Source organism: Protopterus annectens, chromosome 1.part0, assembly GCF_019279795.1.
Source record: "Protopterus annectens isolate FY-2018-M chromosome 1.part0, PAN1.0, whole genome shotgun sequence".
NCBI lineage: Eukaryota > Metazoa > Chordata > Ceratodontiformes > Protopteridae > Protopterus > Protopterus annectens.
The window spans coordinates 768,433,456-768,458,206 of NC_056725.1; the positions used below are offsets into that span (position 1 = coordinate 768,433,456).

The 24,751-nt window shown below is 42.0% G+C and overlaps 1 protein-coding gene across 3 annotated transcripts in view; it reads right to left on the reverse strand.

Annotated features, from left to right (window-relative positions):
* Positions 1-24,338, reverse strand: part of LOC122794445 (proteasome subunit alpha type-6-like) — a 428,663-nt gene extending 404,325 nt beyond the window's left edge. For 2 of the 3 annotated variants that reach the window (XM_044062841.1, XM_044062851.1), the window contains exon 1: positions 24,154-24,335. In XM_044062841.1, the coding sequence (XP_043918776.1) occupies positions 24,154-24,229 (76 nt within the window). In that variant the 5' untranslated portion in view covers positions 24,230-24,335. Of the gene's footprint in view, positions 1-24,153 lie in introns of all 3 variants that reach the window. The other variant, XM_044062831.1, reaches the window with a different exon arrangement.
* Positions 24,339-24,751: the final 413 nt, after the last annotated feature.

The window sequence follows — 24,751 nt, forward strand, 5'->3', positions numbered from 1 at the left end:
GCTATGTAGGAATGTGGATACAGTTGGATGTCCCCCCACACTGTGCAGAAATGTAGCAACAGTCAATTCCACATGACCATTGGCTACCCTGCAGACACAGCATGCCACCTGTCAGTGTACAACGCAGGGGTCGGCACCACAGTACTGACTACCTGGACATGTGACACATGCGATCCAGTTGACCATACTGGGCATGCTCAAACACATGAAGGTATGATGGTAATGTCAGTCGACAACATGCGTAACGGTCATACTGGGCATGCTCACACACTTAAACACAAGACGGCCAGGCCTGCAAACACCAGTGGTCCGGACATATCTGCCAGTACATGGCTATACTGTTGGATGACTATGCTGTATGGTATGTGTGTGGTACTGTCTGTTGTCTGTATATATGCCATGGTGTATTGGTAATTCAAATCAGCTGTGTGCGCAGGGTGTTGCTACCAACACTTGCAAAGGACAGTTCTTTGTTTGCGGACAGAACAAGGCCTTTGGATATGGAGTGGGTAAGGCACATTCCAGCAGGTCTGAGTGGTTGTGCGTGGCTTTGCATGGTGTTAAGCACTGCTGATCTCTGGTTACAGCTCCTTATACTTGTTTAGACTCCACATTTAACAGTGCATTACTCGCATACTGGTAGACAAACACGCTTACACCCGCTCGCTCCCTCACTTGCACGTGCATTGGTGCTTGCATTTGTCACTCACGCTGGGTGGGCACGATCCCTTGTGATGCCTATTACATTGGACTACATGATTACAGTATCGGGTATGGCTGACCATTATGAGATGGCAGGCGTTCGACTGTATGGAATTGGCGGCCTATCCAATGACATAATCATATTATATGCATGTTCCTCATAAATCTGCTCCCATCTGGCTGATACATGGGAACCGATACTCTGCAATGCAGACATGTAAATGTGTTTTGGGAAATGCATCTTTCTGCCGGGTCATACTACCGCATACCTATTGTAGGTTTTCCACCTTTTAAATTGGCCGAAGTGAGACTTTAGGAGTAACACCTTTCCCACTTTGCATGGGACAGTCCCTCATTAGGCATATGTGTCATGCGAGAATAATCTAGCCATAGCAAATGTCCTGATTAGAGGACAATATTATATTCTACGTTTCTCTAATAGTTGCATGTAACAGTTATTGTATAAATGACACTTCGATATGTTATGTGAAGTAGCATAAGCAACTTGACTGCTGCTAGACTAAGCTTTGATTTGTGCAAATATGTATATTTCTGTACTATGCATGGCTGTAGGTATGTTCTGACCTGGTACATCTGACATTTCTACGGAGCAGATCCCATTTTGGCCATTTGGAAAGGTGGCAGCCCTATAGGACCTATATGTAGAGATGTCAGATTTGGCAAGGCAACACATACCCACAGCCAGTAGAAAACTGACTACTTCACCGGTTTGCATTAGTTAAGGTTATTCTTGTAGCATTATAGTTGCTAATACTGTTTCCTATAACATCTAGGTGTTTCAGATACAACAAAATCATTTTATGCAACCACTACAAACAATATATGAACTCTTTTCCAGAAATCACAGGCCATGTGCCGTAACATTCATTTTGCAGGACACAACTGGCCAGAGTGGAGTGTCCCTCACAAAGGCGAACAGGTGGTAATCCCAAACTATTATGCTATCATCTACCTAAGGTGGTCGGCGTAATTTGCGATTTCTGTCACTAGCAGACCTCACATACGAATGGGGGAGAATGAACACTGTATCAGGGACACTGCATAACACCCTCAGGGACACATTTAGATGATTGGTTCTATTAACCTGACACACTGACAGTCACAGGGCATATGTGTTCATTCACATTTGTCGAGGTACATGCTGTTTATGACTCATACATGTTGTCATTAGTCATTATGTGTATTCCGCCACCTATCCACCTAATATCAGTAGTTCTGGAAGGGTTTAGGTAGGACTGTGTTAGATTCTGATTCGTAATCACGGACATCCATGATAATCGGGTACAGTTCACTGATATAGTCCCTATGTGTTCCCCCAATGGTTTACAGACTATCCAGTAGATATGCTCTTCAGGTTTGGGAGGTATGAGTGTCAGCAGTGCCCACATAGGAATATTAATTACTTCCAATGGGCGGGCCTAATACATCTCTGCCAACCAACACCTGCACACTTAGACCCATTATTGCATACCCCTGATTCACCTACCTGACACCCCTCTACAGCACTCATGACAAATACTTACTGTGAGCGCAGCTGGGGTATGAACACACCCCTACACACTGTCCACTCTCCCTGTCTCGGGACACATGTCGTACGTTTTGTCAACCCATGTGTTATTACACTTGCACAACCTACTGTTCCGTGTACAGCTACATCCTGCTCACATCAATAATCACAGGTTTGCCTGTATGTCGAATTTTTGGTGTCCTGAAAGGGACCCCGTTATCCATGTTTAAAGTGTAGACCTTGCAGATCTTTCCCACTGGTACTTTCCTGCCAGTGGTTTGGAAAGCAGCGGTGTATTTACCTTTATTGCATGTCTGTATGTCTGACCAGCCTAGCTGGGTGGTGTGGGAGGTAAACATTTGTTTATTGGACCTCCCAGTAACATATGCCCGGTCTGAACATATGTTACCCATAATTACTGTAACGTAACCTAGTTATGTACATGTGTATATCTACAATCACACACACATATATATATATATATATATATATATATATATATATATATATATATATATATATATATATACTATCGCAACCAGAGCGATATGCGCATACATCCACAAATCCAAGTACATGAAACACTTTCAATTGTTATTCTACTTCCTTACAACGACCCAAAAAGTTCACATTACTTTTAGGAACAGTGACAATTTGAGAAACCCTCTCCCTGTTTTACGTGCATTGCAGATGCATGCTTGAGTTATAATGGCTGATATCGTCCTGTTGGTTGGGTTCTTATGTGTGTCTAATATGAGTTCATACGAGTGTCTAATATCACAATTTGTATGGTGAATTTAATACATTTTCATATGCTGTTTCTCTCACCAGTGTATATGCACCCACTGCAGGATTTTGATTGTTGGGGGAAGCGGCTGCATGAAAACTAGAACAAAATTGTTTCCCCAAACAACAAAGTGAAGATGAACAGGCAGTTACTGATATCCTTGTCCAGAAGAAATGCCAACTATGAGTAATGATAGGGCAGACCTGATTACTATTCAAAATGTTATTTTAATTCCTTATAACTGGCCAAAAACTTTACATTACTTTTGGGAGCAGGAACAATTTGTAATGTAAAGTTATTGGGCAGTTCTAAGGGATTAGAATAACAGTTGTCTATGTTTTTCTTCTCAGCATTCCTTCCTCCCAGTTAAACTACTCTTTTCCTCAGTAAGACAGCAGTCCTGCCAATTGAAGCGTGCATGTGTAATGTACGCAAAACAGGAAGAAGACTTGCACGATTGTTTCATTTCCTGAATGTAAGCCAAACTGATTTTTCATCAGTAAGGATGTAAAATAGCACCTTACGGTGTTTCCCGCAATGATTTTCATTGCAGCATGTGAATTTAGCAACCATGAAAATCTGGTTGCGATAATACTATATATATATATATATATATATATATATATATATATATATATATATATATATATATATGTATATATGTATATAAGTTACATCTGTACATAACAACATACATTTGCTATGCTGGGAGCTGCTTACGCCCGAGCAGGCGCACTTGCATATGCTTATGGTGAGTTACATATGTTTACTGCCACTTCTTTGTGCTTACGTGTGCCTTATTCATTATGACAGTACCACTTTGATTGAAGGAATCCGGTTAATGGCCCCATGCGAAACACACGTTCGCCTTTACATGTTTAAATGTTGGTTTTACAGCACAGAGGCATTCATTACATAGGAAAATGATATGTGCTATAGTCATACTTGAACCGGGAATGCCTTTACGTTAGGCGGATGCTCCAACCACTACACTATTGGTGTTCTGCTTCATTTATATTTATACCTATGGTTCATAGCTACCCTAACATACTCCTCACCACTTCACTTACACAGCAGGCATCCATTCTCCTGCTGGGAAAACCACAGTACTACACATGCAACATTCCCTATTCCCTACTGCTCTGGACCCGTGCTGCATGTTTACTCACTCCAAGAATATTCAGAACTTCAAAGCTTATAGTCCTGGCACATACATGTGTTTGATTGTCAGGGTGTTCATGTGGTGATCCAGGTTTAGGCTTGTCCGACTGGTGACCGGAACTGCCCTGTACCTGTTCAAATGTCAGACGTAGCACATGGACAGAGTTGGTCCCAATTTTAACATTCTACCTGTGTTTACAGACGCAGGGGTTTGGGCACCTCTGACCAGATTATTATGTTGGCATTACATAATATCAGGTGGGGGGGAGGGTTCTACTACATAATACAGGGTGGGGGGTGTTTCCACTGGTGTTTCCCTTCTTCCCTTCACATTCATTATGAATGCTTTATTGTGACCATGTTCATTCATATATATATATATATATATATATATATATATATATATATATATATATATATATATATATATATATATATATATATATATATATATATATATATATATATCTGTCTGTACATACACCTACATGCCTATTTACATTTCCCATACAGTTGAATGTACACCGCGCATCCCCACTGCCTTTACCTCCCTATATCCGAAGGATATTATTCTGGCCATCACTTACGACTTCACTACAGGTATTCAATAGTACTGTCAACAAATATGACAGTTGGTTGGTGTACATATGTGTATGGACCTCTCAAACACTCAGGGACTAATTTCAACAGTGACAGGGTCAAGGCAATGACAAATCAGGGACAATCACGGACACTTCTACAATATTACTACTATTAACTTGAAACGTGTTGACAGATTCAGAGTATATGTATTAATACTTATTTTCTGAAGTTAAAAGCGTCTATTACTCTTAATTATTGTCATTATTCATTCAAGTGTCATTCAACACCTTTCCTCCAAAGGTCACTGGTATTATGAGTGATTAAGAGGCTGACCAGTTATTGTGCGAATGCTCTGACCATTGGTAGGGTTGCCACATTTTCATATGTCCAGGATGGGATATATTCTGGACACACCAGATTGTTTAGGCCAACACATACCCACGGTCAGTACAGGGTTTAGAACATTAATTATTTTCCTAGATGAGAGCCTATTCCTGTAGCACTTTAGTTGCTTATTCTGTTTCTTGTATGATTACATATTTTACATCCAGAAATAACTGTTTTAGGCAACTGTTACATGAAATATGGTACATAGTTATTTCCTACAATCACAGGACATTGCCATTGTATCATTCTTGGTCAGGACACACCTACCCAAACAGGGACTGTCCCTCACAAAGTGGGACAGGAGGTACCCTGCTTACGTCAGCACCTTAATCACCCTATTTCCAAGTGCCACTATGCGACTGTGTACAGTATATTTTCTCAATAATTCATGTGGGGAGATGTGCATCACGGGCCGGTGTTTGATCCTGGGTAGTAGATTCTGCATGACCGGCAGGAGGCTGAGCAGTCTTGTGAGCCACTACTGCACATACAACTTGTGTCCAGATGTCTACAGGACTGGACATCGTGTCTGCTGTTTACTCAAGATATTTATCCCATGAGGGATATCCAAAAACTGAACAAGAAAACAACCTTCGATTTTCCTGGACGTACAAAAATGTGATGGGGTTTTACATGCAAGGGATACATAGTTTGCAATCCTGACACTGCTTAGGGTGACACTGCCTACTATATATGAGTAGTGGTCAGTATGTGTAGATATGGCTGCGCCAGGCTAGTAGCCCGAGTATGGCTGGATTTGGTGGACATTCAGGAATGGGGCCGGGTTGTGTGCTGTAGAGGGGTGATGGGTATTCAATTATGCATCCAGGTGTGTTGCAGTTGGATGGCTCAGTTCCGTCCAGACCATTCTGTGAGTATGTGCCGGTGACATTTCTGTACATGTGTATCACACATTTTAATATTCATATGTTTGTGTGATTGTGTTCTACAGTATGGCCTGTCAGGTTGTATTGCGGATGTGTATGTTTGTTGTTTATGTGTCTTTCTGATTCACCCGTTGCTGCCTCATACACCTCCAGTTCACCTATTGTGCATCCAACACAGTCTCGCCTTTGTGGATTATAACATTATCCATCTCCCCCACACACATATTCCAAACACTCCATCCATCCCTTCTTTGGTTGATGGCCCATGGCATGGTCAAGGGTACACATTGCATACACTACATATGTCAGGTACCTGTATGGTTGTGAGGACTACCCTGGCATTTTTCACCATCCACATGCTGTACATCACGCACATAGGTACACGCAAATACGTATCTTTCATGACATGGTAGGTACACCCGGGTGATACCCGTTCAACTTTGACACATCCTGACAAGAACAGCTTGGACTGCATATGGGCAGATTTTCGCCGAATGCTCTGACCATTGGTAGGGTTGCCACCTTTTCATATGGCCAGGATGGGTTATATTCTGGACACAGATCAATTTCTACAGGACAACACATACCCACGGTCAGTGCAACGGATAATACTTTTGTTTTATGCCTACATGTTAGCTTATTGTTTATTTGCTCCTTCTGTTTCGTTTACTTGCTTATTCTATTTCTTGTGATATGTGGTATGTTACATATAGAAATAACTATTGTATGTGACTATTACATGTGATGTGGGACATAATTATGTCATACGGTCGCAGGATATTTTACATTTATCATGGTTTTGGTATGGACACAACTGCCCAGCTGTGTACTATCCCTCACAATGTGGGACAGGTGGTAACCCTGACCATTGGCATAGACTTAGCTATTGGCGGTGCGTTAACATGATGCGTTTCACTTCCACTTGGTATAACTATCAACACTGCATTAGAATACGGGCACACGGTTTTAAATGTAATTTGTTCGAGGGATGGAGACTCGGTATTCGCTAACGTGCATTTGTGTTTGCTTATTAATTTTGTGTTCGCAAGAACTGTCTTGCATGCTTTGCATACATTTCAGCATCCCCGGGCACTGACAGGTGTGATTACTATTGCAGGCCGACTGTGATATTCAGCATTTTAGGTTGCACGTCAACAGCCGACATTTCCACGCCTCCGTGCGGCACTTCGACACGCCCCATGCACTTGTGCTCATTTCCTATGCACGTGCTTTGGTGGCAGCGTGCCTTCATCAATATGCATATGGCAGTACTGCTCCATCTGTACGCCACACGGTCAGCGCAAGCCTAACGCCGGCCTTGCGCCTAGCTTCATGAATCCCGTGGATAGTATACAGGCAAAAGTATACAAGCAAGACATGCAGTGATGACTTTGTTCTGGTTTCCACAAACTCTGCTGGCAAGTTGTATGACTTTGTGCTTGCTACCTAATTAGACTGAGGGCCCCACATGAAAACAAGCACTTGTGTTCAGTGTGAGTGTGTTTGTGTTATCTAGTTAGCTAAGACCGAAATAAATGAAAATATGCTTCTGTAACATAACATAATCAAGGAAGAAGTGCATCTTTCTTTCTGAGCTCTTTACACTGAATTATAGAATCTGTATTCATACTTTAACCAAGTAACACCAGTTTAGCTTGTGTATTGCCAGTCATTCACTAGTGGCTCTCTCTCTAGTCTAATAACTAATCAGATATGTGCCAACTCTGTGATGGAAAGTTCTGTGACATTCCCCCAAAGGTGTAGTCCTTAGATTCTAGGGGCCACTTATCAGATTGGTCCCTGTCCTTTCTCTGGACCATTAGATTACACTCTTGTAGACCAATTACTTCATACACCTAGGTTCTTGTCTGCATTCAGTAAATGGAGCAAAACCTGCCCTATTTTGTTCCTACTTGCTAATTGCTGAGCATCAGCTATAAGCTGGTTGTTTTCTGTAATGAACAGCCTGAGGGTGGTGAACCCAGTACACACCCTATTCCCCAATTCCCATCCATCCCACCTTACTCTGCCATTATACTTCCCAGGTACACCTATCACCTGTGACATCTAATCCCTATAACTCTCCAAACAACTTTACTGCCATTAAAATCATTCCTGATTCTTTTCAGCTATTCCCAACTTCCATCTAACATTTAGCACCATTCCCAACAATATTTCCCCCACCCATACTGCTTTGCATTATATTCACTCCTACTGAGTCCCTTCCCCAACAGTATCTCTAAGACATTTATTGCAAACCCCCTTCCATTCATTCTTGTAGTCTTCTGTCATATACTACAAACAGATCGATATTTATCTCTTAGCCTTTCCTTATGTCACTATACTGCTTACACACCTCTACCCTCAAAGTCTATATATCCATACACAATTAAATCAGTAATTTTTACTTTACTACTCTCCCTTACTCATACCTATTCTATGGTGTTAATAGACCCCTCACCACATAAATCCATCCTAATTCATATCAATATTCCCTATGCCTATACTCTTAAACACCACACATCTCAAAATTACCTATAGGCAACAGAGTGAATACAATTTATTATTCAACATTTCAACTTCTACTTTCCCCAAATAAACCCTCCCTACTTCCTATCTAAAGTACATCCTCATCCTCTGTCCGTCAAAAGCCTTGGTTTCTTACATTTCACAAACATGTTGCCCTTCTATCTTCTACAGGCTGTTGAGGGGAGATCTATGTCTAGCATACAAGGCATCTTCACATCCCACTCTGATGGACATCCTGCATATGTGCAAAACAAAAAGCACCAGAATTACCCATTCAAAGAGTGAAACCTTGCCTGAGATATAAATAGGACCTGCTGGACAGACAAGTATGTATCTCAGAGACTACACCTTCTCTGGAACAGGCTCCCCACCAATGTGAATTAGAATTCCTTCCTAACCCAATTCAAGTGTAACTTGGACAACTGGATGGTGAATTGAAAATTCACCCCTAGTTAGGCACCTGTGTCTCTAATGAACACAGGCAGTCTGTAAATGCTTTACATCCCAGGTCCCTGCTTATAATTGTTTCATCACCCAAGCCCTTTAATATACTACCAAGGGCACCAGAACTTTAGGATGCGTGGCTAGGCTTAAAAATACCCCAGTGGTCATTAGCCCAGTACACACCTGCGAAGCTGTGTTTCCTCATGCAGTTCCTTATATTAATACCTCTTCTTCTCCTTCTTGCAGATTTAACATCCTACCTCCAGCCATTATCCTCATAATTCCAACAAATGTCTTATATTTTATCCACCAAGGAAATTACCTCTCACTCTCATCTCCCAGTCACACCCTATCTATACCAGCACCCATATATCCTACTGCATAAGTGCAATTATCCAAGGCAACAGGTGTTTACTCACAAATTGGGTATTAAGCAAAACTGTGACAAATGTAACCTGGCCCAGCAATCAAGGAGCCTCAATCCTCACCACTAACACCAGGGAGGTCGTCTCCTAGGAGAGGAAAGGATAACTAATACACACAGTAAAGCACAATTTCCCTTAAGTGCATACAGAGATCACAGTCAGTCTGGGGCTGGCTGCTCCCTTGCTCACCAGGTCTCCAATAAGACTCCCCACTGGCACAGCTATAGGGTCCAGGTCCCAGCCTAACTGGGCAAGCTATAACCTCCAGTACCCTCTCTGTCCAATCAGTGCTTCGTGTCCCTGCCCAAGTAGCTGACACCACACACACCCACTTTGAGATAAGTATTTATACACTTTACAGACACTCCTGGGAAAGGCTGACACAGATTCTCCAGCTGTGCCCCTTTACCCAGACTATACAGTAGTAATTACTGCCACCACCCAGTTAATAATATCAGCTACTAAAAGGCCCTTAAAAGGGTGTCCAGTTATTACTGTGCAATATTAATATCCAGTGGTAATGTGACTATGCAGTCTAAGGCTTATCAGAGTGGCCTATTACAATAAGCTCTATATAAATATGCAATGTACTCTAGAGCTTATCTCTACACAAAGCAGCCACAGGTAGGAGGTTTTAAAAATATTTAATAATAAAAAGTTAAAACACTAGACACAACTACTACACCACAGATATATCTAAGAGTTCACAGATCACACAGAAACTTAAAAGAATACAGTAGGCCAGGTCTGGTTTCAAAGAAAAATACCTAATTCATCTTTACTAGCTTCAACTATTCCTACAAGATATCACAGTGCTACAAACTTACATGTGAGCATAAGCAGAGTGCTGATAAGTTAGATGTCCAGATCAAAATGCTGTAGGTCTCTTGTGAGAAATAGAATTTAAACATTGCTAACAAACATGTCTCTAAGGCCCCCCAAAATTACATCATTTTTGACACTTCAGTTTTCCAAGTATTCATATTGCATCATCTTAACACCTGGTCTGAGTTCTCAGACCACAAACTGCATTATTTAGCAATCTAACACCTCCTCAGAAACTTACAATGATACAAGACATTTCACATGTATATGCTAACAGAAATTAAAGCAATAAAAGCACCTTCCACATCTAAATTCTGGTATAAACTTTAGCCTTAAAACAATGGGTATGAAATCTTCATCCAGCCGCCTCGTGCTGAATTCTAACATGAAAGGATAAAACATGCTTCACTGGGCCAGTAGAGTGCAATGTTGTCACATATTTTGCAGTTCCACATTTCACAGTGTTTTCCTACATTTAAAAACACAAGCCTGTATTCTACATTTATTTATACAGTTGATAGAAGTATATATTAAATTCTATTTGGCTAGGCTGGCAGCTTTCACCCATCTCTCCCCAGTCGTCACATCTCTTCCCCCCCGGGGAACTCAAGCAAGTTTTTCAAGTGCCCCTTGTGAAACGTCGCTTGAGAGTGTCAGGTCTATCTGGGTGTATCTCACCCCATTCCCTGTCTTGAGAGCCCATCTGCATTGGCATTGCTACTCCCACTGTGGTGCTGCACTGACATATCATATGCTTGCAACCCCAGACTCCATCTTAGCAACTTGGCATTTTGCTGTCTGGCTCTGTTTAACCATGTTAGAGGGTTGTGATCTGTCATCACAGTGAATTTTCTTCCATACAGATAAGGCTGAAGTTTTTGTAGTGCCCACACTATGGCTAGACATTCCTTTTCTACCGCTGCATAGCATTCCTCCCTGGGTTGGAGCCTACAGCTGAGATAAACCACTGGGTGCTCTTCTCCCTCTGAAGAAATCTGGCTAATTACAGCCCCCACCCCATCGTTTGTAGCATCCACCTGCACAACAAAGTCTTTGCTGTAATCTGGACTGGCTAACACAGGGGGTCCTCCCAAAGCTTCCTTAAGCTTCTGAAATACCTGCTCACATGCTGGGGTCCACACTACCTTATCTGGCCTGTTATTCCTTATCAGGTCTGTGAGGGCAGCAGCTATCCTACTATAACTAGGAACAAACTTTCTATAGTACCCTGCTGTCCCCAAGAATGCCCTCATTTGCTTTTTGGTAACAGGTGCAGGCCATGCCTGAATAGCTTCCACTTTGGCAGGTTCTGGCCTTATCTTACCACTCCCCACTCTATGTCCTAGGTAGGAGACCTCTGCCATACCCACCTGACATTTGCTCGGCTTAATGGTCAACCCTGCCCTCTGTAGTCTGCCCAGCACCTCCCTGACATGCTGAAGGTGCTCTTGCCAGGAATGGCTGTAGATAGCAATATCATCCATGTAAGCAAGGGCAACCCCTCCTGCTCCTGCTAAGATATGATCTACCAGCCTCTGGAAAGTCGCTGGGGCATTCTTCATCCCAAAGGGCATCTTTGTGAACTCATACAAGCCAAAAGGAGTCACAAAGGCTGACTTTTCTCTAGCACTGGGAGTCAAGGGCACCTGCCAGTAACCCTTGGTAAGATCAATGATTGTAAGATACTTAGCCCCACCCAGCTGCTCTAGGGCCTCATCTGTCCTAGGCATGGGGTAAGCATCTGACACTGTGTGACTATTTAATTTCCTGTAATCCACACAGAACCTGGTGCTGCCATCCTTCTTTGGCACCAACACCATTGGTGAGGCCCAGGGACTGTTGGACTCTTGAATCACCCCTAGTTCCAACATCTCCTGTACCTCCTCCTTCAGAGTCTGTTTGACTCTCTCAGGCACCCTATAAGGGGCCTGCCTGATAGGCCTTTGGGGTCCTGTATTGCTCCCTGGTTTCCCGGTGAACATGCACCCAAACTCCTGCAACACTGCTTGGATTTCTCAAACCTGGGTAGAAGATAGCTGCTGGGTCATTGCTACCCCTTCCACCGAGGTGTCAGCCCGAGCCTCACTGAGGAGCTCAGTCCCCAGATCTCCCTCAGACTCCTCCTGCAATCCACTGCAAATGCTCTGCTCATCACAAGGGCCACCCTATCATGGTAAGGTTTCATCATGTTAACATGGTACAATTTGTGCCCCTGCTGTCTGGCTAGCAATTCCACCATGTAGTTAACAGCACTTACCTTTCTTACCACCTTGTAGGGTCCCTCCCAAGCTGCTTGCAACTTGTGTCTGACAGGAAGGAGAACCATCACCTGCTGCCCTACAGCATACTCTCTAGCTCGAGCATTCCTGTCATACCACACCTTTTTCTGTTGTTGGGCTTCTGCCAGGTTCTCCTGGGCCAGGGCCATGAGTTCCCTGAGCCTTGTCCTGAGTTTCAGGACATATGCCACAACAGACTCCTTGTGAGACTCACATTCACCTTTCCACTCATCTCAAATTAAATCTAGAGGTCCCCTCACCCTATGCCAATACAGCAACTCAAAGGGTGAAAAACCTGTGGATTCCTGGGGAACCTCCCTGTAAGCAAACAACAGATGGGGCAAATATTTGTCCCACTCCCTCTTAAACTGATCTGCAAATGCCCATAGCATGGACTTGATTGTAGAGTATAACCTCTCAACAAGACCATTAGTCTGGGGATGGTAGGGGGTGGTCTTCATGTGCTTCACCCCACAGGACTTTCACAGACAAGCCAGCAGGTCTGACATAAAATTGACACCTCTGTCAGACAGTATTTCTTTTGGGAAACCTACCCTGCTAAAAATCTCTAGCAAAGCATTTGCAACCTTCTCGGCCTCAATGGAGGACAAAGCCACTGCCTCAGGGTATCGTGTAGCATAATCTACAATCACTAGGCTATACTTTTTCCCTGTGGAACTTGGGGTACTTAGAGGACCCGCAATATCCATAGCTACCCTCTGAAATGGCTCCTCAATCACAGGCAAAGGCATCAAAGGAGCTCTCACCTTGTCTCCTGCCATGCCTACCTTTTGGCACTGCTCACAGGTCCTGCAGTACCCTGTTACATCTCTGGAAATTCCAGGCCAATAGAAGTTTTGCATAGTATGCCTCTTTGTACATTTTATGCCCACATGACCTTTAAAGGGAATATCATGGGCTATGGCTAGAAGCACCAGATGGTAAGCTCTAGGCACTACCAACTGCTGTACTCTCTCACCTTCTAGCCCTCCCTCAGGGGTCCACTCTCTGTACAGTAACCCTTTGTTCCAGTATACAGATTCCCCTTCCCTTGAGAATCAGGTGCCTCCCTAGCTACCTGCCTCAGGCCTTGCAATGTAGGGTCTGAGAGCTGGGCCTGTCTCAAGTCTCTCCTTGTAACCCTTCCCAGCTCTTCTTCCACAGGAAGTCTGGCATCTTCTGACAGCGGTGCCTCACTGTCAGCCTGGGTACTACTACTCACCTCTACCTTTGCAGTTACCCTGTCCAAGGGAACATCAGTACCCACAAGGAGCTGTGGCTCACATTCAGTCTCACTGCTACAGCGTAGCTCACTCCCTGAAGTAACCACCTCAGCAGTCCTGGCTGCAAGTATGCAGTCTGTCTGGGTCTCCCCCAGGCTACCAGACTCACATGCTTGTCTCCTAGCCTCACTGCATGTAACTGCATAAGTACATAGTACTGTCTCATCCAAATCCTTCCCTCTCAGAACATCTGCGGGATGGTAGTTCCATAACCCTGTTGTCTCAAGACAATCCACTATTGGCATTTTGTCTTTCTCACTTACTGGCTCTTTCACCTTTTGTTCCCCACCTTGCCTCCGTGGACACCTGTATGCCATATGGCCCCACTGGTTGCATTAAAAACATTTAACCCTAGCTCCTGGACATATACCTGTACTACTGGCTTCCCCTGCTACTGGAGGATTCTGTTGGGACAGTCTGTGCTGCCCATCATGGGTTCCTTTAGTCCCATGAGCAGTACTGGGGGTCCCTTTCCTGTGCAGGGATGCCCTGCTTGCTAAGCATAAGTCTCCCTTCTTCCCCAACTCCTCTGTAGTAGCACACTGTCTATCAGCTAACCAGATCCTCATGTCCTCAGGCAAAGTGCTAAGGGCTTGTTCCCTTACCAAAAGGTCTGCCAGCCCTTTAAAAGTGGTGAAATGACATCCACTCACCCAGCTATGAAAATAAGTGCTCAGTTCAACAACATATTCACATACATTTTCATCTGCCTTGCATCTATGCTCACAAAACCTTTTCCTATACATTTCAGGTGTTAGCTTAAAACATTCTAACAAATTTATTTTTACAGCAGTATAATCAAAACAGTCAGTATCATGCATTTTTGCTAAAGAAGTTACAGCTTTACCATGGAGTAAGGGGGTCAGGAACCATACCCAGAGCCCTTGGTCAACTTCAAACTGTTTACATACCCACTCAAACATATGAATTAAGCTATCAAAATTATCCCCCTCTTTAAACTGTGGAAGAAATTTACTGACCTTTTGTGCTTCTGGGGTCCTGTTACTCCCTTCCCCATTACCTCCATGACTCTGGTGAAGACTCAGCATTTCCCTCTCATGCTTTCTCTGCCATTCCTGTTCTTCAGCTTCTAGGCTCCTCATTCTCTTGGCTGCTTCCCGTTCCATATGCCTGGCCTCCAACTCAAGTCTCTTTAGCTCCAGCTGGATTTTTAAGTCCACCGCAGAAAGGCTGAGCTGTCCATTCTCCAAGAATATTATCTCCACTGTCAGTCTGATTATCCTCCAGGCTGCTGTTTTCTGATGCAGCTGTAACCAAGGCTGCAATCAGGTCTGCCTTAGTCAGGTTTCCATGCACCAGCCCCCTAGCATGGCACATCTCTGCCAGCTGGCTCCTTGTCAGCTTTCCATATTCTTCTGCTGACATGCTGCCTGCTCACCCTGACTAACGCTAAGCTAACAAAAGAAATAAACAATTGTGATCTGAACTCTTGATATACACTGCGTGGCTGTTTTAGAGTACAAAACACTTTTAGAGATCACTGTACATAAGCTACAGGAATTCGCTCTACCCCACACCACTACAAGCCAATTAGGATGTGAAGTAGATCCCACCACTGCCAAACACTTGCGATGACCGTGCCCTGGCCCAGCAATCAAGGAGCCTCAATCCCACCACTGCCACCACTAGTGATGACCGTGCCCTGGCCCAGCAATCAAGGAGCCTCAATCCTCACCACTAACACCAGGGAGGTTGTCTCCTAGGAGAGGAAAGGATAACTAATACACACAGTAAAAGCACAATTTCCCTTAAGTGCACACAGAGATCACTGTCAGTCTGGGGCTGGCTTTTCCCTTGCTCACCAGGTCCCCAATAAGACTCCCCACTGGCACAGCTATAAGGTCCAGGTCCCAGCCTAACTGGGTAAGCTAAAACCTCCAGTACCCTCTCTGTCCAACCAGTACTTTGTGTCCCTGCCCAAATAGCTGACACCACACACACACACACACACACACACACACACACACACACACACACACACACACACACACTTTGAGATAAGTATTTATATACTTTACAGACACTCCTGGGAAAGGCTGACACATATTCTCCAGCTGTGCCCCTTTACCCAGACTATACGGTAGTAATTACTGACACCACCTAGTTAATAATATCAACTACTAAAAGGCCCTTAAAAGGGTGTTCAATTATTACTGTGCAATATTAATATCCAATGGTAATGTGACTGTAGAGTCTAAGGCTTATCAGAGTGGCCTATTACAATAAACTCTATATAAATATGCAATGTACTCTAAAGCTTATCTCTACACAAAGCAGCCACAGGTAGAATGTTTTAAAAATATTTAATAATAAATAATTAAAACACAAGACAAAACTACTACACCACAGAGATATCTAGGAGCTCACAGATCACACAGAAACTTAAAATAATACAGTAGGCCAGGTCTGGTTTCAAAGAAAAATACCTAATTAATCTTTACTAGCTTTAACTATTCCTACAAGATATCACAGTGCTACAAACTTACATGTGAGCATAAGCAGAGTGCTGATAAGTTAGATGTCCAGATCAAAATGCTGTAGATCTCTTGTGAGAAATAGAATTTAAACATTACTAACAAACATGTCTCTAAGGCCCTCCCAAAATTACATCATTTTTGGCACTTAGGTTTTCCCAGTATTCATATTGCATCATCTTAACACCTGGTCTGAGTTCTCAGGCCACAAACTGCATTATTTAGCAATCTAACACCTCCTCAGAAACTTACGATACAAGACATTTCACATGTATATGCTAACAGAAACTAAAGCAATTAAAGCACCTTCCACATCTAAATTCTGGTCATAAACTTTAGCCTTAAAACAATGGGCATGAAATCTTCATCCAGCCGCCCTCAGGCTGAATTCTAACATGAAAGGATACAACATGCTTCACTGGGCCAGTAGAGTGCAATGTTTTCACATATTTTGCAGTTCCACATTTCACAGTGTTTTCCTACATTTAAAAACACAAGCCTGTATTCTACATTTATTTATACAGTTGATAGAATTATATATTAAATTCTATTTGACTAGGCTGCAGCCTTCACCCATCTCTCCTCAGTCGTCACAATAACATTTATCAAAAATGTCTCTACCTGTACCATCATACCTCCATAACCTTAAAACTCAGTGGTGTTATCCACCCACACCAAGGCCCATCTCAGCATATTCAGACACCAGATATTACATTCACAGCAGCTCCTTTATTATTACCATCTCACTTCGAGTCCCACCTTGTCCTTCATATAAATACCAACTTTCTAGGTATTTATAACAAGCTCCCTGAAGTGCATTTATATATGGCATTACACAATCCAGACATCTTAGTTTCCACAGAAACCCGGCTCTGCCAGGAAATAAAAAAATGAAGAAATTGCCTTGCCAGGCTATAACATTATCAGAATAGACAAAACCAACAAAAACGCTGGAGGTCTTGCCATTTTCTACAAACACACACACTAGATATCGCCCTTCCCCTAAAAACTTGCCAGCTTTCTCTAACTCAGAAATCCTACTAGCCACGCTAAAACTAAACACTTGCAAGGCAACCGCAATCATTGGTAAATATATAACCCCAGGTAACAATTCTGGGTGTCCTGCAAACTCCCTCATGAAACCATAATATTCAATAATGTTAATGTAGCTTGGCAAATCATACAACCTGAAAATTCAGCCAGTAATATATATCTGCACAAGTACCACCCCAACTAGATACAACAAAGCCACAGCCAAACAATCGACCCTCGACTGGATCCTAACAACCTTTTCAAATAAAATATCACCCGTAGAACTCTTATCAGAAAGCCTACGTGATCATTTACCAACGCCACCATAATTCACCAAAGCAACAGCCCTAAAACACATCATTACAGTTGGTAAGAAAACTTACTACTTTTCATGAAGACACCTTTATTAACTCACTACATCTCAGCTGGGAGTCACTAAAGACTATTCCCCAGTAATGACATTGTCTCTGAATTCAATAAAATCTTCCTACCCTAGGTGTTCTAAACATACCAGCTCCTCCCCTCTGAATAAAAAGAGTCAAAGCCATCCCTGCCCCATACCTTTCCTTAGCAGCTAAACAACTTGTGAAACAAAGAGACAAAGCCTGGGAGGTCCAGACAAAAAATAAAACAGTCTACTTTACTAGCATATAGCCAACTAAGAACCCTAACAAAACTACATATCACCAAAGATAAGGAAACCTATTGCTCAACTTATCAAAACATGCACACTAAGTATCCAGAACTGTTATGGGCCTCAGTCAATGAACTGTTAAATCCAGGACAAGCTACACAGCCAGCACCAAAGACACAGAAACAAAATAATACTGTAGCCAAGCAATGCAATATCCACTTTACACAGAAAGTATAGCAATCTACCAACCAGGCAGTTTATCAAGCTGTTAATTTCCTACTCAATTAAATAACCTTCCTCAACATTTCTCCTTCTATCCAGTTCCCGCAGACAGAATCAAGAAGTGCCGCACAAAATTAAAGTCTACTACAACTTCCCCCTGACAACCTACCTGATAGATATCTTAAAATAGCATATATAGTCTCAGTTCTGATAAATCAGTCTATATGTGCAAATATCTCTTGCTACAGAAAAAAAATTCATTATTGTGCTGAACAAGGGTAGAATCAGTACAGATCTTTCAAACTATAGGCCGATTGCCATTGATCCATTGTATCAAAATATTAGAAAAATGTATTCAGACGCAACTTCTCAACTATCTAATAGACAATCTGCTTTTGTCTTCAACCTAACGGCTTCTGCTCACATCTGCTGTTTTGCAGAATTTTGTTATTACTGAAAACACTGAAAGAAATGTCATAAGTCTAATTTCTGCTCTCTTTCTAGACTTGTCAAAAGCATTTGATACCGTCTCCTACCGAACACTGTTATATGAGCTCTTATCCTTAAGGCTCAACAACTCTTTACTGCATTGTTTCCATAGCAACCTCTCAAACAAGCAGCACAAGCAGTGAAAGGGAAAAATGATTTCTCCGCCTTCTTGCCTGTAACTATCGGTGTCCCACAAGGATCTAGGTCCCATATTTTTCAACATATTCATCAATGACCTCTACACTGCTACAAAAATACTACCCTATTTTAATATGCTGATGACTTAACCCTAATCTGCTCTTCCAAATCTTCCTCTGTCCCTAAACTCCTAGACCTTATACAACAATCATTCTTACTGATTGAAATATGGCCGAATAGTTCACAACTACTTCTAAATCCTAAAAAAATAATAAATTACTGCTACCTATCCTCAAAACACGTCTCTACCAAAACAACATTATTCACTATTGTTTCTGCCAACAATAACGTGATAGAACAAGTAATACCACAAAAAATCACTGGGTGTCATCATAGATGACCAACTGACACTTGATCACTACATATTGCACATGGTTAAAACAACCTCAGCAAAAACTAGATACATTATATACAACAAAACCTACCTCACTGACATAGCCAGGAGACATATATAACCTCTACTTTCTTACTGCCATCTCTCCTCACTACTGTCTTCACTAACCTCCAAGTCTCACAACTGTCTAAACTTGCGCAATGTTATAATAAAATAGCCAAACTTGCAGTAAACAATAAAGAGAATTAAACTGGTTAGAACTACCACACCACCTAGCTCTTTCTCAGCTAACTTCAATACACAGATTTCTCTCTAAGCAGAAAATTGCCTATCCTACCTACCCCAATAGAATTTTATGCTCTAGAGAAAAATCACTTATCGTTATATTCAGTTTATCTAATATTCCAAGTGACTCTCTATATTCAAATAGTGTAGCTAAACTATGAAGCCACATCTAACTCCAAACTATGAAACCACATCCTACTAACATTAAAATCCATTCAGAATACAAACTCATTTAAAATACAACTAAAGCTCCACCTATCAAACCAATGGCTTTGTGCTTGTATATCTCCATGATAAATGACATTGTTATCTTCAGTTTGCCATATTGCCAAGACATTTCTTTTCATTCAGAATCCTATGTCCTCACCAATACCGGAATAGTTTTAATAGCATCTCCCAGCCATATGCATAGTTTTATGACACTGCTCGCCACCGCACCTCTATTCTTGTAATATAAACCTTACGACAACCATATATACTTGTTTTTGAACCTGCTTAATACTTCATCTGTTAACTACAATATTAACATTTTCTGCCCTACCAAGTTCTTTCTTTCATTTACATTTCTTTGAATTTCTAAGCACTAATCACAAGATCTATTATCTGTTTGACAAACTCACGAACACATCTCTTCAAATGCTCAATGCTCAGTTTACATTAAATGCATAATAATATCTTTTATATTATAATACGTAATTGCCTTCATTTCACATGAAAGTAACCTAATTAGCCAATGTAAGAGTAATTGCGAATGTGTATTACTTAATGTCTACTCCTTAAAATGGAGAACATCGACATCTGTGCAGTGACAGAGACCTGGTTCAAGGCTCCAGAGAGTACCCCTGCATTACCAGGCTATAATTCATACCAGACCTTTTGGCCACCTAACCTGGACTGAAACACTAAAGGCAGAGGCATGTCCATATTCATTAAGGATATCCACACCTCCAGGCTAGTTGCTCAGCATAATGCATCCGAGATTATCCAAGTGCAATTAACTCTGGGCAAGACCGCAATCCAAATTGTAGCTTGCTACAGATCCCCCACCATGCCCCAGGATTCCCACTCCTCATTTCTTGATACACTGGAAAATATTAGGGTACAACCTAACACCCTAATAATGGGCGATTTCAACTACCCCACAATTAACTGGGAAAACTACTCATGTACCAACTCTTGTGCTCAATGTTTTCTGGAATTCATAAATTCCAATGCCTTGGATCAACTTATCCACACCCCCACCAGGGGCAGCAATATCCTAGACCTGGTTATTACCAACATGGGCAACTGGTGCTCCACATCAGAGGTCAATTGTTTGTTGGTCAGATCAGACCACAAGCTAATCACCCTAGACATCCACATCCATCCCCCACCCCTCATTAGGGAAACAACAGTAAAAAATTTCTCTAAAGCCAACTTCATGCTTCTTAAGACAGAAGTGGCAAACTTCACGACACCCATGCTGACGGACAATAGAGGTATGACTGCTGAATCCTACACAAATGCACTTTATAAGCACTTACATGAGTGCATGGATCGTGCAATCCCTAACAGAACCAAGATGCTATCCTCCAAAAAAAGGAAGCCAATCTGGTGGTCCACTGCCATAAACAAACTCTACAACAGAAGAAAGAAACTGTTGCAAAAAAGAGTAAAATCCCATGATTGGAGAAACTCCCTGGTCAGCCTCAGTAAGAAGCTGAGATCCCTCATAAAATCCTCCAAAGCTAGTTATGAAAACAAAATCGCCACTGACTCTAAAGACAACCACAAAGCATTCTATAGCTATGTCAAGAATCTCAATGGCAACACCCAGATCTGCTCTGAGTTACAGCACAATGGCACTAAATATACAGAACCAACTGATATTGCCAACATCCTGGCAGATAGGTTCAGTGCTAACTTTACCCCCTGTCATCCCCTAAAGGGCCCATCTCTATACCAGAAGAATGCAAAGTTCCTGTAATCATGGCTGCACAGGTAAAAACACACTCTCCAAAGCCAAGAACACAGCATCTATAGGACCTGACAACATCCCAGGCTGTGTTCTACATGAACTACAGAACGAACTGGCACCCCACCTAAGTATCATGTTCAATCATAGCCTCTCCTCAGGCTATGTGCCCACTGAATGACACACAGCAATGGTTATCCCACTCCACAAAGGGGGAGCCACCACAGACCCTGGAAACTACCACACCATTAGCCTGACGAGCCTGGTCTGCAAGGCTATGGAACGTATCATCATGGAACTTAAAACAATGACATTGGCAATCTCCAAACTCAGGACCCCACCCAGTTCTGGTTTGTAAAAAGCAGATCATGTCTCCTAAACCTGATAGACTTCTTTGAAGCAGTCACCAAAGCCGTAGATGAGGGTAAGGTGGTTCACGCAGCCTATCTAGATCTCGCCAAGGCTTTCAACACCATCCCCCACTATGGAATTATAGATAAACTCACTAAACTAGGTATAAATCCCTATGTCACAAGATGGGTTGCCAACTGGCTCACTGACAGAACCCACACTGTGAAAGTAGCAGACTCCAAATCCAACTTCAGACCAGTGACAAGTGGAGTACCACAGGGTTCAGTCCTGGGTCCTCTCCTGTTTGGTATCTACTTCTCCAAAATACAGGCTAACACAGAAGGTCTTTGGCTAATGAAGTTCACAGATGACTGCAAACTAGGAGCCATAATCAAAACTCCAAAAGATGTGGACATCCTACAAAAGGGCCTCACTGAGACAGATGCCTGGTGTCAAAGCCATGGCCTCAAGCTCAATGCCAAAAAGTGCATTGTCATCCCTTTTGGTAAAAACTCTGTACCCATGAACTACCACATAGGCAGTAGTCTACTTAACACCGATAGTGTGATAAGAGACCTTGGGACACAGGTGGACAGTAGTCTCTCCTTTGATAATTACATAATCACAGTAGTCAGGAAATCCTTCTACGTGGCACACCTCATCACAAAAGGTTTCTCATCTAGGAAAAAAAGAGGTAATTGTTCCCCTCTACTCGTCACTCATTAGACCCATTATAGAGTACAATGCCTCTTTTAGTATGTACCTCACAAGACATCTACAACAACTGGAAAGACCGCAGAAATACCTCACAAAGAAGATTACCAGCCTCAAACAGATGCCCTACGCAGACCGTCTCAAAAAACTGCAGCTTTACTTTGTCGCATATCGCCTACTCAGAGGCGATCTCTGCCTAACACACAAAGCTATGTCAAACCCAGAGCATTTTGACATGCTCCACTTAAAGAAATCCCAGCTACATGCTCTAGGGACATAAACCTTGTCACCACAATAAACAGAACATGCTGGAGGGATAGATTCCTGTCCCAGAGACTTCCCATACTCTGGAACAAACTACCTATCTATATCAAACAAAGCTCCTCATTAGCACTCTTCAAGAAAAATCTTGATGATTGGTGGGAGATAGGAAATTCACCCCGGGGATCACTTCTGTGGCTCTGCTCGACAGTGGCACAGGAAAATAATTTTCTTGGGTGGCGTAAGCCAGGGTACCTTTTGGCTAGGCTTATACAGGCCCTAGGGCCAATAGCCTAGTACCTACCTATGAACCTATGTACATCACTGAATGTCTGTTTAAAAATATTTGTAATATGTTGCAGCTGTTGAAAAGGGCTTTTTGACTAAACACAGTCGGACAAACTCAGTAAACAAAACCAAAATGAAATAGATAAAATAAATTAGCAATTTAGATAGTCTGATTTCATGGTTTAGGTTCTTTCCATCTGCTGCATACGACCACATGTTCCGGAAACGTAATGTCCTTGTTGGGGAAGCGAATAAGATAGGACACTATTTCACCTGGGGTGTTATATAAATCAGTCTTTGGAATGAGGAATATACTGCAGTGTACACAGACTGTCACATCATGTTCTGCAACTATCTAGTGGTAAACAGATTACAGCACCTGTGCAATGAAACAAAATGACTGATAGCTGGGGCTGTTACAGAACAACTATATCAGTGGAGAATTTCTGTATGAATTTAGAGGAGAAAATGGAAAATATATTTTTGAACCACGCTAACTATTGTCAGGGCAAGAACATTATTGTATCCCAGGGGCTGAAAAAGTTTTAATCTGAACATGAAGCAGAACGTATAAAGGGAATAATTAAAAATTCATCATTGTGCTGTGCATTTATTATGAGTATACTGTACTCTGCATTATGGTTGTTGCTTACTTTTGCTTGTCCCTCAGAGGCCATATTTATCAAAAATAAGCAAGACATATTAAAAGGAACAGAAAACAACACTGTGTAGAAGCTTTTAATATGACTTTTGGAGTTGATCTGACACAGAAATAGTGAACCGAAAGCTGCTGCAATAAAACAAGACACATGACTACTTTAAAGCATGAAATGGGATGGCCTTACAGGAAAAAAATTACAGCATTATGGAATTTCCCCATCTTAAATCCATAGGAAACAGTTGCCAGAACCAGAGTGTGTTCCAGGGTTATGGACAACTAGAATGTAAGGTCCCATCTCAAAATTATTTACGTTATTTAGTTTTTCTGTTCGCAAAGGAAATGCACAGGCAGACTTCAATATTTCTGAACATGATCCTGTCTTTTCCATACCACAAACATCAAATGGATCAGCTTACCAACTTGGTAGAGACGCCCTTCAGGGGAGAAGATAGTAATATGACGATCAAATCCAGCATTGCATCCTCTGGACATATTTCTGTGTAATTACTGAGAACTGTAAAAAAGAATCAGAGAATGTGCAGACAGAGCAGCTCTGCGAAACAAAACAAAACAAAAAAAAATGACTCTGCTAAGCTTTCACTTTCACTTTCACATTTTCAAGTGGAAATTCCCAGATTCTGCAGCTGATCTGGCATTTGTTGACTAAACTCTTGACACAAGAGTTTATATCACACTGGGGGATGGGAATTATCATTAATTTTAGTGGATCCGAGTCAGTACTTTTTCAATTGTGGATCTGAATCAATACTTTTATAACTGCACATGAGCAGAGAAAATCTAAGCATCCCTATATGGTTAAGCTTTATGAAAAACAAATAATTATGAAAAGTATGACAGAGGTGATGTGCAGATATTTTAAAAAGGTATCTGTATTCTGGTCTTCTGGTCTGGCTATCTTAAGAGTAGGTAAGATGTGTGCCCAGACAAGCAATAGCTAAACTCAGTTTCACTGAAGTACAAATAGAGGGAATGTAGAGCTACAAAGACATCTAC